Source organism: Ictalurus punctatus, chromosome 5 (assembly GCF_001660625.3).
Source record: "Ictalurus punctatus breed USDA103 chromosome 5, Coco_2.0, whole genome shotgun sequence".
Classification (NCBI taxonomy): domain Eukaryota; kingdom Metazoa; phylum Chordata; class Actinopteri; order Siluriformes; family Ictaluridae; genus Ictalurus; species Ictalurus punctatus.
This window is the reverse complement of record NC_030420.2, coordinates 29,784,137-29,801,577: the sequence shown is the minus strand read 5'-3', so window position 1 is coordinate 29,801,577 and position 17,441 is coordinate 29,784,137. Positions and strand designations below refer to the sequence as shown.

At 39.3% G+C, this 17,441-nt stretch overlaps 1 protein-coding gene across 4 annotated transcripts in view; it reads left to right on the top strand.

Annotated features, from left to right (window-relative positions):
- tafa5l (TAFA chemokine like family member 5, like) overlaps nucleotides 1-17,441 on the top strand; it is an 80,542-nt gene that overhangs the window by 24,377 nt on the left and 38,724 nt on the right. For all 4 annotated transcript variants that reach the window (XR_001812558.3, XM_017466955.3, XM_053680412.1 and 1 more), the window contains one exon: nucleotides 10,383-10,532. Coding sequence is in view for 3 of the 4 variants with exons in the window: in XM_017466955.3 (XP_017322444.1) it covers nucleotides 10,383-10,532 (150 nt within the window). In the remaining variant the exon portion in view is untranslated. The remainder of the gene's footprint in view (nucleotides 1-10,382; nucleotides 10,533-17,441) is intronic.

Below are 17,441 nucleotides of genomic sequence, written 5' to 3'. Positions count from 1 at the left end.
ACAACATTAAAGGTAACTATAAACTGATTAAATTAAAATGTACTGTGCTTTTTTTTGCTGTGGTATAAAAGGTACAAAGCATTTGGGACATTCTGTTGTTGAACATCAACATCAACCACTGCGTCATGGATTATTTTCCTATAACAGCACACCCCACAAGGCATTATTCTTTACATGCCTTAGTATATCACAAACCCTGAAGGGGGGGCACTGTGGCTTAGTGGTTAGCACGATTGCCTCACATCCGGGGTTGGAGGTCCGAATCCTGCTTCCGCCGTGTGTGTGCAGAGTTTACATGTCCTCCCCGTGCTTTGGGGGTTTCCTCCAGTTACTCCCCCAGTCCAAAGACATGCGTTGTAGCCTGATTGCCATCTCTAAATTGTCCATAGTGTGTGAATGGATGTGTGTGCATGTGAGAGATTGTTCCTTGAGATAGGTTGGCACCCCATCTCAGGGTGTCCCTCGCTTTGTGCACCGAGTCCCCTAAACCTGTGTAGGACAAACGGTACAGAAAATGGATGGACGGACAAAACCCTGTAATATGCTCTTGAACCCTCTAGTGAACCACCGTATTTATTATTGTGTTCTGAATCTCCCCGACGTCCCAGCTACGTTTTCTGTGGGTTTATTGATAAATAACATCCAACCAGTTTAATTTATTCACACTGTCCAGGAATATAATTATAATATTCCATTTTGTCCATACTATAATAGCCCCAGACAGGCTAGCCTTCATTCCCCATGCACATCAGTGAGCCTTGGGCTCCCAATGTCACCGGTTCATCAGTTGTCCTTCCCTGGAAAACTTTTGGTAGGTACTAACCACTGCATACCAGGAACACCCCACAAGACCTGCCATTTTGTAGATGCTCTGACTCAGTCGTCTAGCCATCACAATTCGGCCCTTGTCAAAGTCGTTCAGATACTTACACTTGCCCATTTTTCCTGCTTTCAACACATTAACTTTGAGAACTGACTGTACACTTACTGCCTAATACATCCTACCGCTTGACAGGTGCCACTGTAACAAGATAATCATTGTTATTCACTTGATAGTGTTGATGGAGAATTTTTTTTTTTTAACCTCTAGTGGCATTTTGATTGCGGCAGCAACAAAAGTGTAAAATTGTGTTTTGTGTGCAATGCTCTGTCAATTGCCATGCACAGCTGGCTTAATATTGCACTCAAACTACATAACAGTAGCATAGATTTACCCCAGGTAGTCAGGGCTGTGTACAGCGTTAATGATTAATTTCTAATGTTCTACTTCCATTCTTCTATAAACTGCTCTGACTCTGGTTAATAATTATTATTATTATAATGTGTTCCACAAACACTCAATAATACCGTACATATATTTAACATAAATAAATAAATAAATAAATAAATAATTAAAAAAGGAATCAATGGGAAAACAAGGAAACGAAGAATAGTAGGCCGAAGAAAGGGAAAAGTATTGGGAGAAAAGGTTTATTTTAAGGATCTGCAGCTTGGTTTTAGGCACCACCAGTAATCCAGAATTGGTGGACCTGAGAGTCTGAGCAGGGGTGTAGGGTTGTAGTGCTTTGTAGGTGAAAAGCAGGAGTTTGTAGTTAATTATTTGTGAAATGAATAGCCAGTTGCAGTACAGATGTAATGTCTGTTGAAAGTTGCTATGAGTTGGTATGATCTAGCAGCTGAATTTTGAATCGTTTTGAGTCCGTTTAGAGTTTTATCAGAAATGCCAAAGAAGTGAGAATGACTGTAATCTAAGCATAAGGTCATGAGGTCATGACACCATGCACCAGCAACGTTTCAAACCTAAGTAAGGGTCTACTTTGGGCAATGTTGCGGAGCTGATAAAAAGCAATGTTTATGAGTGACCTGATATGGGGTTCCAATGAAAGTGTGTTGTCAAAAATTATACCTAGATTACGAACATCTGTAGGAGGTTTACCAGTGGCACGGTCAATATCAACAGAAAATTCTTACGATTTAGAGATTTTTACGGATTTTTAGTTTTAGGGGCGACAAGTTAAAAATTTCTGTTTTGTCAGGGTTTCAAGTTTAAAGAAGTTGGAGTGAATCCATTATTTTATATTATGAATACGTTCAGCTAATAAGGTTGGAGAAAGAGCCGTGGTGAACATAGTAGTGGAATAAATCTGAGTGTCATGTGCATAATAGTGGAAGCTGAGACTGTGTTTGGGAGTGATCTGAACAAGGGGAAATGGAGGGGACCAAGGACCAGGTTAGTTCATTTCATTTGATTGAGTTTAAGTTACCTATTGCTTTCTGATGTTTGCCTCACACGTCCAGGGTTGGGGGTTCAAATCCCACCTTCGCCCTGTGTATGTGGAATTTGCATGCTTTCCTCATTTTTCGAGGGTTTCCTCTGGGTACTCTGGTTTCCTCCTACAGTCCAAAGACATGCAGGCTGATTGGCATTTCAAAATTGTTCTTCGTGTGTATTCTTTCGAAAGAAATCAATATAAATGGACATCGTTAACTCCTTAACTCGTCCCAGCCATCTGCACTACTGATTTCTTGTTGATTGTGGCGATTTTATCATGTTACTAGTTCAGTAAATGTGATAGAGAATGAGATTAAGATCGTGGCATTTTTTTATTGTTTTGCTTTATTTTTATACGAATATGATATTAACATTTATGTCCAGATAGCACACATATGTCGACGTACGACAGGCACAGTTTACATCTCAATAATGGTGCACGCCTCATTTGCTAATTGAGAGGATGTCAACACAACATTGTTTTTATGACCATCTGCTATTTTCAGCTGCGTTTGAGTATAATGTGTGATTGTAAGACAGCAATCTATCTTCATGATGATTTATTAAATCTGCGCGTTCTCGCCGTATCACGAGCAGATTGCGATTATGACATAACTTGCTTTGTGGGGGAGCTGTAACTCAGCGACTTGTCTAAAACGTATCAAAAACTAAATATTAAGAACATGCATTATCTAGAACAATGTTGTGTGAGTGCTTTCCCAATTTGCAGATAAGCCACATGCGACACCAATGAAATTTTCCACACGTTGTGATGATGTGTGTACTATCAGGGTGGGGTCTTTTTTTATATAATTCTTATTAATTTTATATTATTTGATGTTGTGCTGTTGAATGCTATTCTGATTGGTCAGAATAGTTTCTGTTGTTTCTATAGTAACAGCTAACACAGGAACTTGCATCACAATCAGATTTTACTAGAGATGCACCGATACTAAATTTCTCAGCCGATACGGATAACCGATTATTCAGAGTGATATCGGCCGATACCGATAACCGATACCGGTAGTTCTGCCTTTTATACCTTCTTATAAATTAATAATGATTCATTTAAAAGAATTCTGTAAGAAATGCAAATAAAAACTTTATTCTCTCTATTTCAGCAAGTTGTTTCACAGTAACTGGTCTCATAAACAGAAAACACATTGACTCAACATCGAAACTTCTGCGTCGTAAAATTTACTTCCGGAGTAAAATTTTAGCAGTGCAGAGCTTACAGAGATTACAAACTGCAGTTTTGTCGTCATCCCACACAAGAGACATCTTCTTTACACACGGCACGAAATCGATGTGTTTTCCCGCCCTCTTTTGATTGACAGGATATAATCGGCCCTGATCATCGGATGTTTTTACACCATCGGCCGATAGCCCATAGCGGGAAAAATAGCCTTTATCGGCCGATACCGATTATCGCCCGATACATCGGTGCATCTCTAGATTTTACAAATGTGTGCAATTGTTGATAGGAAGTTTTCTGTGAGACAATGATTATTTAGCATTTTTTGAAGGAGTCTCCAGTGTCAGCACTTGGTAACAGTCAGAGGTAAAGCTGTAACGTTAGAGGAGTTTGTACTTTGCGGATTCTCTGAAACAGGAAACGGTACGTGTTTTGTCTTATTAACATCAGGAGAGAGAAGAAAGAGACTGGTGATGGAGTGACTGTTTAAAAGGAATGACTGCTATAGCATAAGTGATAACAGGAACCAACTTTGACGGACATTCCACGACATTAGTTTAACTATAAATGGATAAAAAGTCATTCTTTAATAACTTTTTTACAAAATTGTTAGAGTTGCCAGATGTTTTTACTATAAGAGGAATAATACGCTTTGGCATGCGCTGTTATTGGAGAAGAATCAACTTCGGGGTGGCAACTGTAACCACTTCTCGTCGAGCCGTGTCACATTACTCAATCGTTGGAAAGTTTCATATTAAAAGCGCACACAGGTCCTGTTACATATTTTAATAGAAATATTAACATTTAATTTTCAGCTTCCCTATTTGGGCTCTTAAAATTTTCTCATTAATGAAATCATGGGACTGGGAAGCACACTGGAACATTTATTAGGCAGTAAAGCTTTTATTTTCCAACCTTGATGTCACTCCTGTGGCTGCAAGTGCAAAACAGGAACTTATCCAAAAACTGTGTACTTCTCAATTTTATATAGTCTGGAAACTATGTGTTTCCTCAAAAGGTTTCATAAGCTCAGTGGAAATGTGCCTAGCTTGATAAACCTCACATTCTGACGGGCAAAAATCTCAAATCTTGCAAAACTGCTTAGCAGTATGTCTCAGCTATCTGCTGAAGTGCAGCTGTCTACACCTTGATGCAGTATGTGGTAAGGATATTATGGCTCTGGAGGTGTGTGTGTGTGTGTGTGTGTATCTATACACAGGGCTACGTGCTGAAGCTATGTTGCATCATGTGCCTGTTTTAATCGCACAGCTCTGTGTGAAGTGTTGACCTAGCAGAAGCCATCATCATCATCAGCAGCAGCCGTATCGTCATCATCTAGTGCACTCTGCTGCATTCGCATTTTCGCCAGGCCTGAGCGAACACAAGCGAGAGAAATGAGAGGGAGAGGTAGAGAGAGGTGGACAGTTGGCGTTAGAGAGGAAAAGGGAGTAGGAGACGGTGCATGTAAAAATCTGATGAATAGTAATAAGCTTTGGAAGTCTGTAATCAGCAGCTGCTTAGCAGGAAGGAGAACTGACGCAAACGGCTCATGATTTCGTTCTTTTTAAAGAGATTTCTGACTTCCATCATCTCCACTCAGAATTTCTCCACAGCCTGATTAAAGCTATTAGAGTACTCAGATTCGCGGCTTCCAGAAGACCTCAGGCCCTTCTGTCTCTCATTTTCTCCGAGAAAAGGCATCTGATTGGAGCTTTATTCCTACTGATCACGGTGAATTATGGTGCCCTTGAGAATGGCGTCCTCCGAAAACCAATCTTGAAAGTAAGAGTTTTCAGTGATTCATCGCTGTTCCACCGTTCTATTACAGATATAAAAATCTCCTTTCATCGCACCTCTGCAGGCCCTTCAACAGTAACAGAGAAGATTAATTAATGCTGTAAATCAGCTCTTTATCACCAGCTGAAATGGCCGGACTATAAAGAGATACTCTGGACTTTCTTCTGTCCAGCAGAGGGACAGACAGAACGAGGTTCTAAAGAGATGCTTTTTAATTTTGTCCTGAATTATGGCTGCATGTGAACACGGAACCATCTCACACCCACACACACTAATATTTCTATTGCTGTACTTGTGGGGACCAAATGTTCGTATAAACACATTAAGATGACAAGATGAGTTGTGGGGCCCATTGCTGGCCCTCAAGTTTACATGCAGACATGTTCTGTCTTGTTGTCTCTCTCTCTCTCTCTCTCTCTCTCTCTCTCTCTCTCTCTCTCTCTCTCTCTCTCTCTCTCTCTCTCTTTCTAGCATTCACACACACACACACACACACACACACACACACACACACACACACACTGAATTGTTCCTTCGTGGCCAAAGCTATGATTAGCACAAGGCTTCTAATTACAGACTTCTTAATTCATTTGCTTTGTGTGTGAACAGGTGAACAGCATGCTACCAGATTAAAAGGTGAATGCAAACACACACTCTTAGGGATACACCAATCCATTACTAAGTATCTCGAACAGTTGATAACATCCTAGAATTGCTGGATCAGGTTTGGATGGATGTTTCCTGTCCAATCCATGGGTGTATTTTTTTTTAAATCAAAGTCATTTGATGTCGACTGACCTGGATATTTGCCTGATCCAGATCTTTCTATCCGTTCTTGGTTCTTTCTGAGTAGGCTTTTAGAGTCGGAAAAGCATTTCAAAGTTAGTTGAAGTGCAGTTCCAGAACTGACATGGAATGCTTTGTTCTTTTTAACTCAGGGGTTTTTGTAGTTTTTGTAAAGAATTGAAAATATATTGGTGAAAAATCTAAGATGAAACAAACGCAATTTGAGTAAACACAAAATACAGTTTTTAAATAATAGTTATTTATTGAAGCAAAAAATGTATCAAATACCAATTGGGCCTGTGTGAAAATGTATTTGCCCCTAATTCCCCTAATAGTTACCAATTCCCCAAATCTATGAAACTGCATTCATAATGGGGTTCAGCTGGACTAGATGGAACCAGGCCTGATTAATGCAAACGCCGTTCAATCAAATCAACACTTAAATAGAACTTTTTCAACAGCATGAAGCTGGTTAAAAGGTCTTACCCAGTAACACACTATGCCAAAGTTGAAAGATTTTCCAGAAATGATGAGGAAGAAGGTGATTGAAATACATCAGTCTGGGAAGGGTTACAAAGCTATTTCAAAGGCTCTGGGACTCCAAAGAATCACAGTGAGAGCCGTTATCTCCACATGGAAAAAACACTGCACAGTAGTGAACCTTCCAAGAAGTGGCCGACCTTCCAAAATTCCTTCAAGAACACAGCGACGACTCATCCAGGAAGTCACAGAAGAGCCAAGGACAACATCAAAGGACCTACAGGCCTCTCTTGCATCAGTAAAGGTCACTGTTCATGACTCCACTATCAGAAAGACACTGGACAAAAATGGCATCCATGGAAGAGTGGCGAGGTGAAAACCACTGCTGACCCAGAAGAACATTAAGGCTCGTCTGAATTTTACCAAAACACACCTAGATGATCCTCAAACCTTTTGGGAGAATGTTCTGTGAATTGTGTGACGTGTCGAAAGCAGAACTGTTTGGAAGTCAGAGGTCCAGTTACATCTGGCATAAACCAAACACAGAATTCCACAAAAAGAACATCATACCTACAGTCAAGCATGGTGGTGGAAGTGTGATGATCCAAAGCATAGGAGTTAGTCTTAGTCTTAGAAGTAAGTAAAAGACTGATCTCCAGTTATCAGAAGCGTTTGGTTGCAGTTATTGCTGCAAAAGTTGGCACAACCAGATTTTAAGTTTAAGTGGGCAGTTAGTTTTTCAAATGACTGACAGGTTTTGCTTTAACTAAAAACTTTATTGTGTGTTTACTCGGGTTGCTTTTATTATTATGTTGTATTTCATTTGAAGTTCTAAAACTATTTAGTATGAGATACACACAAACAGAAGAAATCAAATGCTTTTTTCACAGGCCTGTAGTTGCTCAAGCTATTAGTTCTAATTTTCTTAACTTTTTTTAGTCTGTTAAGTCCTCTATTTCTTGTTATTTGGCTCTTTGTTCATCACTGCAGTCAGGGTGTTCCACTTAAGTGGTCAGTGTAAACAATCGTTTAAAAATAGCTTGCCCATTACTGTTGCAACGGTGCAACGAGGTGACACAAACGACTGCAACGTCGACGCTTGACGTCAGTTTGTTTGAACAGAAAACTACAAAACTTGCACTTTCATCTATAGCTATGTTTCCATCCATGTATTTATATGCAAATTTTGGGATATCGCATTAAAAAAAAAAAAAAAAACACTGAAAACACGAGATGGAAACACCGGATGCGAATAAAATCTTCAAAATATGCTTAAAAAACTTATGAGCTCAATCGAAGTGGATAATATTTTTTTTATTTGATAAGAAGATGTGCAGATAAACGACGATGGAAATACATTTATAGAATAAATTCCTACGCATCAAAAAAGTCATGTGACTCTGCCCCAACAAATCAAGTGATTTGGATAATTGCCTCACAAAAGCGGACCAATCTCGTTGCACAGCATGTCGAATGTTCTTTTGGTCATTCTGAAATGCCTGAGCCAAACTCTCTCATCGAAATGATTTGGTATAATTACCTCCCAGAACTGTCTCACACGATTCCGTTCCCAAGTATCAGGCGTCCGCCTCCGATCACGAGATAACATGAGGTTTGTGATGGTGCTTCGTCTGCACGCTCTGAAACGCAAGTAATTTACTATATTGGAAAAAAGAGCCACAGTGGCTTCCACGGATGCAACAATTTCCATTTGTATTGATGTTTTGTATTGATACTCACACATGGGTACAACACATGGGATGGAAACGGTGCTTTATTCGCAAATGTTTCATGCAATATTCAAAATTTTTTCCACACAAGTTAAATTCACAGTTTGGCTGGAAACATAGCCGATGACGACTTTTCATTTACCATTCCATTGTTTAATGAGCACTCTGCAAATAGCTACTGCTCAGAAACACCACGTGCATTGAAAGCCGCTCTCGACAGCACTTTTAAAGAATCAGAAACAAGGCCTTAAAGCTCATGATCAGTGAAGGAAATCGCATTGAACAGCACATCCTCACATTTTTAAAGGATCAGAACAGGGGAATGGCTGATACTCAAATATATGATATTGATATTGCATTTTAAAATTTGATGCCATCCCACCCACCTTTTCTCCCTTTCTCTTTGAAGTGTGTGTGGGTCTTTGTGGTCACTTGAATACCTGATTTTAAGTTCTGCTAGGAAACATGAAGTGTCAGAAATACCCTGGCGGTCATTTAGGTCTGTCAGCAAGAGCAGTCTGCTGTGTCTCAACAGAACAGAGAGAGCAGGAAGCAGGGCACAAGTTGCCTCAAGAGGAACGCCAAAAACAGGCATTTGTTCAAGGAACAACACCTTTTGAAAATCTGCATCACTGCACTCATGTAAATGTGGCTCAGTTTCCAAAGAACTGTTCAGTCATTTCTGGCAAATGGTTTGTGGGAGCTATGAGTTAAGGGCTCTCCTGCAAATGTGTTGAAACGTATTAGCAATGCAACTCCAAATCTTCCACTTTGCAAAGCAAGTTTATAAGGTCTTCTTATGAACGTGATGTTACTGTGACATTCAGTCCAGACGTACAAGCATCTGGTTAGCAAATACTTAATCCTTATTGACTTGGAAGTGAGGCCAAATCCAATTCAAGCATGAAGTTGAGCAATCGATGGTTCAGGACCTTAACACAGCTTTTTGGCTTTGTTGTGCTTTCAGATCACAACATCCTGGTCATCAGTACAAAACTGTTCACGTGAACTATCTCTGTGCCCAAGAATCATTCATTCATTGATTGATTCATCCTCATTAACTTTTATTCTGGTCAGGATTGAAATAGGGTTGGGCCTATCCGAGGAACACCAAGTTCAAAGCGGGAATATACTCTGGATGGGATACCAGTCCATCACTGGGAACCATGCACAAATTTATTCACACCTATGGGCACACACATCAGCATGTTTTTGGGAGGTGGGAGAAAACCGGAGAACCCAGAGTAAACCCATAAGGACACATACGATACTCAGAGAACTAACCAAGCTCTGAATCAAACTGGGTACTGCACCACCATACTGTAAGAAATGGCTAAACAAATCCTTCCATCCATCCATTTTCTGTACCGCTTATCCTACATAGCTTCACAGAGAGCCTGGAGCCTATCCCAGGGGACTTGGGGCACAAGGCAGGGGACACCCTGGACGGGGTGCCAACCTATCACAGGTCACAACTGCACATACACTCACACACCCAATCACACACTTCAGACAATTTAGAGCTGCCAATCAGCCTACAGAACATGTCTTTTGACTGGGGAAGGAAACCACCAAAGCATCTCATAACAAAGAATAGGAAACTCTGGGCTTCTCATTTGGTGGAAGCTTTGCTTGAGATATTCATGTGCGACAATTTGTGTTTAATGATTTTATTGTGTCACAGATTATCATTGGACAACCAACAGCCAATTTTGTTGTGAGGATGTACAGGATATGTCGTTTGTACTCATGTCGTACTGTTGCCCAGTCGATTTTTTCCATTGCATCTGGGACCATTGCATTATGAACCCTGAGTCACTGTGTATTTCTCTGACAACCCTGAGGTGTCTGAATTTTGACTCCACAATATATTGGTGATTAAATATTGCACCGTTAGTCTCTACACCATTTCAGAAAACGCCAGTCCAAATTTGAATGCTGCCACGCTGCTGCGTGTCGGTGTTGCATTTTTATGCCTGAGGAGGTAACTCAGCCGAGGAGGAATTTCATTATTACAGAGAATAAATAAAAGTGTTATTTTGCAAAGCAAATAAAAGCAATACTCGTTTATTTACTGCCTGTAGTCATTTCTAAGCAGTTTATTTGTGTGTCGTTCACACAGGTCAGTTGGCGGTGGGCACGTGTGAGATTGTGATGTTAAACAGAGACAGCAGTCAGCCCAAGCGCACCATCGCCAGACAGACGGCCCGCTGTGCCTGTCGGAGAGGCCAGATCGCAGGCACCACCCGGGCACGACCAGCATGTGTGGACGGTAAGGCTAAATAGAAAGGGGTTATTGTTAGCAACCCACAACTTAATTAAGCATCATTTAGAAACAAGACTAGGCAAACATAATTCAGCAGACCATGAATGCAGCCTGTGAGACACATTCACTGTTTCTCTAGTTCAGTGGTTCCCAAGCTACTCCTTGGGGACCTCCACATGATCCACATTAAGATCCCAACAAAAATATAAACTGAGCAGTTACAAACAATGAATACAAGGTACAGGTGTGTCAGGAGTTGACAAAAAGCAACAATGGAGCATAACTGCAGCAAAATGATCACCCTGAGGACCTAGCTCAGGGGTGTCCAATCTTATCCAGGAAGGGCCGATGTGCATGCAGGTTTTCATTCTAACCAAGCAGAAGCCATACCGAAGTCTACAGAAAGCCAAGATCAACTGATTAAACAGGTGGAATCAGGTTTGACTCCTGCTCGATTGAAATGAAAGCCTGCACCCACACCGGCCTTTTGTGGATAAGATTGGAACTAGCTGGTAAACACAGTTTTGTTAAACCCTTTAAAAAAGTCTACTTGATAACATTAGGATTTTGGGCTAGCATTATATTTACTTCTTAGTGAATATATTTACATGCCTTAAGTATAGCAATTTAATTTTGAGGTACTAGGGATCTTGAATTTCTAGGGATCCTGAATCTCCAAAGGGTTTGGCCCCCTTTGCGTTCCACGTCTTGTACACCCATTTTGGAACTTCTTGGCATTCCACTTTATATGACTTAATGTTCTTATGCCTTTTGTAATTAGCTCCACCTGTTCCTTGTTTCCCTCCGCCTGCCCACTCATGTTTCCCTCCGCCTGCCCACTCACGTTTCTCAGAAGTTCAAACGTCACTTCCATAGTTTACACTCTTAATCCTTAAAGCATCTCTTTTTTTTTTCTCTCCTCCTGGGGGACCTTGTAAAAATTTCTTTGTCGTACCCCATAACAGTGTTTGCCTATTGGAGAGGCTTCTCAGTGGAACTCCATGGAACTGTTCAGAGAACATTTGAGGAATCCTTTTTAAAAACACAGGTCCCACTTTTTATTTTATGATTCCTACTATGTATATCAGTTATCATTTTGGATTAACCCCAGTAAAACTCGGAGATCCATCGTGATTCCCTGAATTCTGCTACCTTGCAGTTTATTCTGCTAATCGCCCATAATTAAACACAGGTCATATGATCTTATGTTTGGCACTAATGCCTTTGTTGTTGTTTTTTTTTTACGTGATGTTATTCCACTTAATGGTTTTGTTCGAATCACTCCCAGTCTTGTAGTAGTATGACTGAACATTCAAATAGTGCTTTTAAAAAGGATTTCGCTTAATATGTGTCTGGAAAGGCAAATCCCTAGTGCAAGTATATTGAGTTCAGTCTTCTAGGATTGTTTACCAACCCAAAGAAGGCAAACATGTTAAATACACAAATTTATATCCACAGTGGGCCATGGCTGCCAACTAATATTCTCAGTCAATCTTCATTGATACTGCAATGTCAACAAGTCAATTAAACCAATGTGTCAGAATTTAAACCAGTCAGTTTTGACTAAGCATGTAACTGACAAAAGAAATCAGGAACAGATGACATGCACACATGTTGGCAGTTACGGAAAGAAAATAATGGCAGTATTACAGACAATGAAGGATTTTTCCTGGGATTTAGAAAGTTAACCAAGTTAACCAGACTGCACAACATGGACAAAACACTGTATTGTGAGGTTTTTGGTACAGAGATTACTGAATTCCCTGGAATATGTTCAACATGCATTGGTGTATCTCTGCAGTGACTTGCTTAAAGTTCTACACTAATGCTTGGAAGGTTGTGAGCTCAAATCATGGGCAAAATGCCAATGTTACGCCCTTGAGCCTCATATTGTAAAACTCTGTCCTTAGATTGGAATGCTGCCTCGTTCGTAAGCCGTGTTGGATAGACGCATTTTACGAACGTACAAATATAAAATGCGCTATTTCGACATCATTTAAATGCCATGATTCATTCAATTATATAATCATCACTGCATTCCAAACACTGATCCTGAGAATGATCAGGATCATCAGAGCATGTAATTACCCTTTTACTAATTGTGTAGAGGGTTCATTCTGTGATAGCACTGTATTAATATCCCTAATACTTTATAATGAATGCTTCTACTACTTATGCAAAGAAACATTTCCAAACCTTTTTGAAAATGCAGATTTTTGCATTAACATTTGTATTTAGCATTCTATTGCCCAAATGCTCAATATGCTATTTTGCTCTTATACCACAGCTCTGAATACTCAAATCTGATTGGTCAGAAAGTGTTGATTGATTTTCTATAACAGCAGCTCTGACAATAGTTTCAGCTCTGCTTATTCTAAAATATTATAGTTTCTATAGTAACAGCTTAATCACAAGTAATCGCAAGTAATCTACGGCTAATAATAAGAAATATAATTGTTGGTTAATTATTGATGTTTTCTGTAAGGAGATGTTTAAGATTTTTGGAATTGTTTATTTTGCAGTGTATCTCCAAGTGTTTTATTCTTTATCTGTAGTATTTGGGCACATACTGTATATCAGTGGTTCTCAAACTGGGGGCCCCAGATGGTGCCGGGGGGGGCCGCATAGAAATTCTAGAACATTTTTAAAAAATGTATTTTACCTGTGATGTACATAAAAATGAGAAATATGAATAAATTAAATCAATTATACACAGCACACGAAGACACACACCAAACAGAGACATCTGTCGATATACTAGTGTACAGTACTGTTAGCCACACACTGATAAAACCTGAGACTATTTAAAATGGATAAGTTTTTAGACTGAGGACGTAGTCCCTTATCTGAGAAAGTTAATACAGAAGAGCCTAATTTGAAAAAAAATGAAACTCTGAATATTTGACGACTCTAGGGGGCCACAAAGGGATGCAGCATACACAAGCAGGGCCTCACGCTGAAAATGTTTGAGAACCACTGCTGTATATAAAAATTTTCTAACGAGCCGTAAAACTTTTAGTGCGTTCTGGAACTCTCAGAGGTTCACTTCTCGTCAGACCATAATAGCATGCTCTGTCATGTTTAATTCTTTACATATGAAAGATGCAATCTTCCATTGACCATCTTAGTAAATTAGCTTGTGTGTAGATTTAAACCTTAGGTAAATCAGGGTCTTCATATCTTCTTGTGATTTCTGGGTTATAATCTAGAACAAAGGTGTTTCTATCTGAAAGTAAGGCACTAAAGTGTGAACTTTTCCGATATCCTTTTTTTTTTTTTCTTTCTCAGCAAATGCACTGTATATTAGGCACCTGTTGTACTTTACTCTGCAGTGTGATCCAGTGATGCGTTCATCAACTTTGTCTTCGTTTGTCTTTAACTCTACAGTCACAAGATCCCGAGGAATTTTGTTCTGCATATCATGAAAGTAAAAATTAAGCTATTTTGATTTTTTTTTTTTTCCCTGTTCAAAACAAATCACTGCAAGACGTCAAGGCAATTGGGATTCAGAAGCTTCTCTCCAGTAGCGTGAATTGTAGCATCAATTTTCAGGCAATAGCAGCTCTTTTTCAGAGTAGGAGCTTTGTTCATAATTCAGTGCAAATGACTTACTGGCCAGGATGGAGCTAATATTGCCAACATCACTGGGCCACAAATGTGTTTGCTAATAGCCTCACCGGTCAGAGGGGAAAATCTGAGTGATGATTATGTGACTGTACTGAGCAAGAGCCAGAATTTGGATGTTGTCAGTACTTGAAAATCTGATTCCACTCCAGTCAAGTCTCAACTGAAACTGTAGGAGATCCAGATGGATGTGCAGAACTCCTGACAGGAATTGCAGCTTCCTGCTGACGTCTAACAAATAGCACGGAACATTGAGAGTTCAGTTTCCCAAACCCTGCTGCATAGCTCCACATAACCATGCCACTTTTAGAGATCTATACATAGTCTTTTTGTTGATTTATAGTTGTACTCATAAGCAATCTGTAACCATTAATACCAACATACTGAGTCACTATCATTTTCTACTATTTATTACTCCCTAGATCTTTTTGTTTTATTGACCACATTAGTTAATGCTCAGTAAATAAATCCTATTTAGAAAGGAAATGGAGTATTGTGAAATTACGTTTAGTCATTTAGCGAAAAGACGCTAATAATATTTTTGATCTCAGTGCAACCAAACATAATTGGGTGTCAGCTTTGACAAAAAAGATCCTAACGATGAGAAATAGTGGGTTCCAGCAGAGGCCTTTTCTTCTGGCAATTTTGTCTGCTCGGTTCTCTTACTGTATCGCTCTCTTATTCTCACTTTCTCAAATCAGTCAAAGCACAATATTTTTCCAGTATACACTACTGTATATGGCTGAGTAGTGCTTGGATTTCTTTTAAGATAGAACCTCAATTTGAATTATGACCTAAAAAGAAATAACTAAATAACTGGAAAATCTGTCATTGAACCTAAATAGTTCATAGAAACCTTCATAGAAACAACTGCTTATTTTAAAAACCAAAATGTTCCTGTTTTGTATCTATGGTGCCTGGGGCTGGTACTTGTTACTTCTAATAATTCCTAGGAGCTCATCACGACTTTATAAAGCCTGTTGTGATTGCGTCCTCTACAAAAACTGGAAGATCACTGACTGTTCTGAAACCCAGACGGTGTTGTCTCTCTCAGTTCAATTCAGTTTTATTTATATGGCACGTTTAACAGTGTACACTGTCACAAAGCAGTTGACAGAAATCCAGATGTAGATTTAGATCCTTATTGAGCAAGCTGGAGGTGACAATGGCAAAGAAAGACCCCCTGAGACGACATGAGGAAGAAATCTCAAGAAGAACCAGACTCAAAAGGGAACCCGTCCTCTTCCGGTGAATAAGTGAATAGTGTGAATATGAATGATTACTCACCTACAACTGTATACTTTAAAATCAAGCTGTACTAAATGTGCTGAAGGATGTCCAATATGAGCATTATGTGTATGTGGGTACAAGTCTACAGTATCCAAATGAGACTAACTATCCCGAGAAGAATCGGTATTCGGTGCAGGATAAAGTGAGTCAGAAGTGCGTCAGGAGGAATCTGGCAGGTCTGGAGGATGAGAGGAGCCACATTAGTAGCCATGTGTCACAATCAGGAACTGGCATCACATGTATTAGGAGTACACATAGAGGTCTTCAGAGACAGATCTCATATAATTTTATTCATGAAATTAGCTGGAGCTCTTTTTTAAAACATAGCAGAGTAGCAATTAATGCTGAAAGTAAATATATACATATGTAGGCTGATTTGGTTTTCATTTTCTCTAGAAATGAGATGACGACTACAGTATGACTATGGGTCCGTGTACTTAATTAACAGGAAAATTTGCACACTAAGACAGGAACTTCATTAAAAAATTCATAAATGATTATTTATTTTTTTGTTTAATTGACTCTTACTTGTTTCAAAGTCTAAAAATCAAATATTCATGCCCATTGCAGTACATTTCAGCTTGAACAGAGTTGGCCTGAAAGTACAGGAAGCTATTATGTATGCTTACTGTGTACTCTGGACCATTATTCTGTTTTCATAAAAGATAGGATAAAAATAGGACCAATATATATGCAGAAATAAATTAGGGTTTATTAAAATATTATTAAGTTTTAGCACTGGGAAAAATATTTTTCCTGCAGATATTTTCAGCCACCACGTTGCCCTGTTTTACTATTTTTAAAAAGCACGTAGTGATCCATTTTAGCACTACATCAGGCAGTAACTGTAATCTTTAATCTACGCCTCTTGCTATCCAATAATTGCTGATACACATCTGGGTCATTCAAGAGCTTTTATTAAATTTAGCCCTAAAATGAATCAGAAGTGATTGAAAAACAGGCGAAGGAGAAACATAATAGCTTTTTTGTAATGTATTATTATTATTATTATTATAATTATTATTATTATTATTATTATTATTATTATTATTTAATCCTTTTTTTAGTGAAACTCTTAATTCAAATTCTAGTTTCTGATACACTTTGAGAATTCGATTTAAATTTGCTCATATCATTTTATGAAGTAGGTGCTAATACCTAGATTCATTAGCATACTGGTATACTCACATGGTGCATCGGCATCAAATATTTGAAACTGCAGCATCCTCTGATGTCTCCGCCCCTTCCAGTAGATTAAGCATGCTGCTACCACTAAGAGCTAAAGTCTCCAGTGCTCCATGCTTTATTTAAGTTCTATTATATTATCTAGGTATTAATAATACATAGTATTTTATTGAATTTCAACTTGTACTGTAAGTGGCTAGAATTTGAGACACACACCCTCGCTTGGCCTCTCTCTATCTCTCTTCCTCTCTGAGTGTGTGATCCTATGCTCAGTTAGACAAGTGTACTGTTTCAATAATGCGGCTCCTTTTAGCTCCTTGGAAGGACGTTAGTGTCTTTTTGTAACGCTAAGACTAGCATAATTAACTAAGAGACTGGTATAATTACAGCTGGGGGAAATTGGTTTTTATTGGCTTTCGCTGCTGTGTTCATGCTTCATTAGTGGAAGGCCATTAAGGCCTGTTGCTCATGCAGTCTCCGTTTTACTCCACACACACTCACACACACACACACACACAATTGTTCTGCAGTGTTCCAATAAGGAGAAAACTCATTCTGTCTATGCAATTTGTCCGTCTGTTCAGCTGCTTGTCTGCTCATCCATCCGTCCATCCATTCATCTATTTTTTCCATCATTTCCTGTGCACATGAGAGTTTCTAGGTAAGGGCTTAGCAGGTGGTGCCAAGGGACAGATGGCAGGCTGGGTCTCAGGATTTAGGGGGACAGGATTCTCAGCTGTAGGGGGCTTTCAGATCAGAGAGCGGGAGAAAGATGGCTCATGTGCTGCATTTAAGCAGCCACTGGGAAGCAAGGAA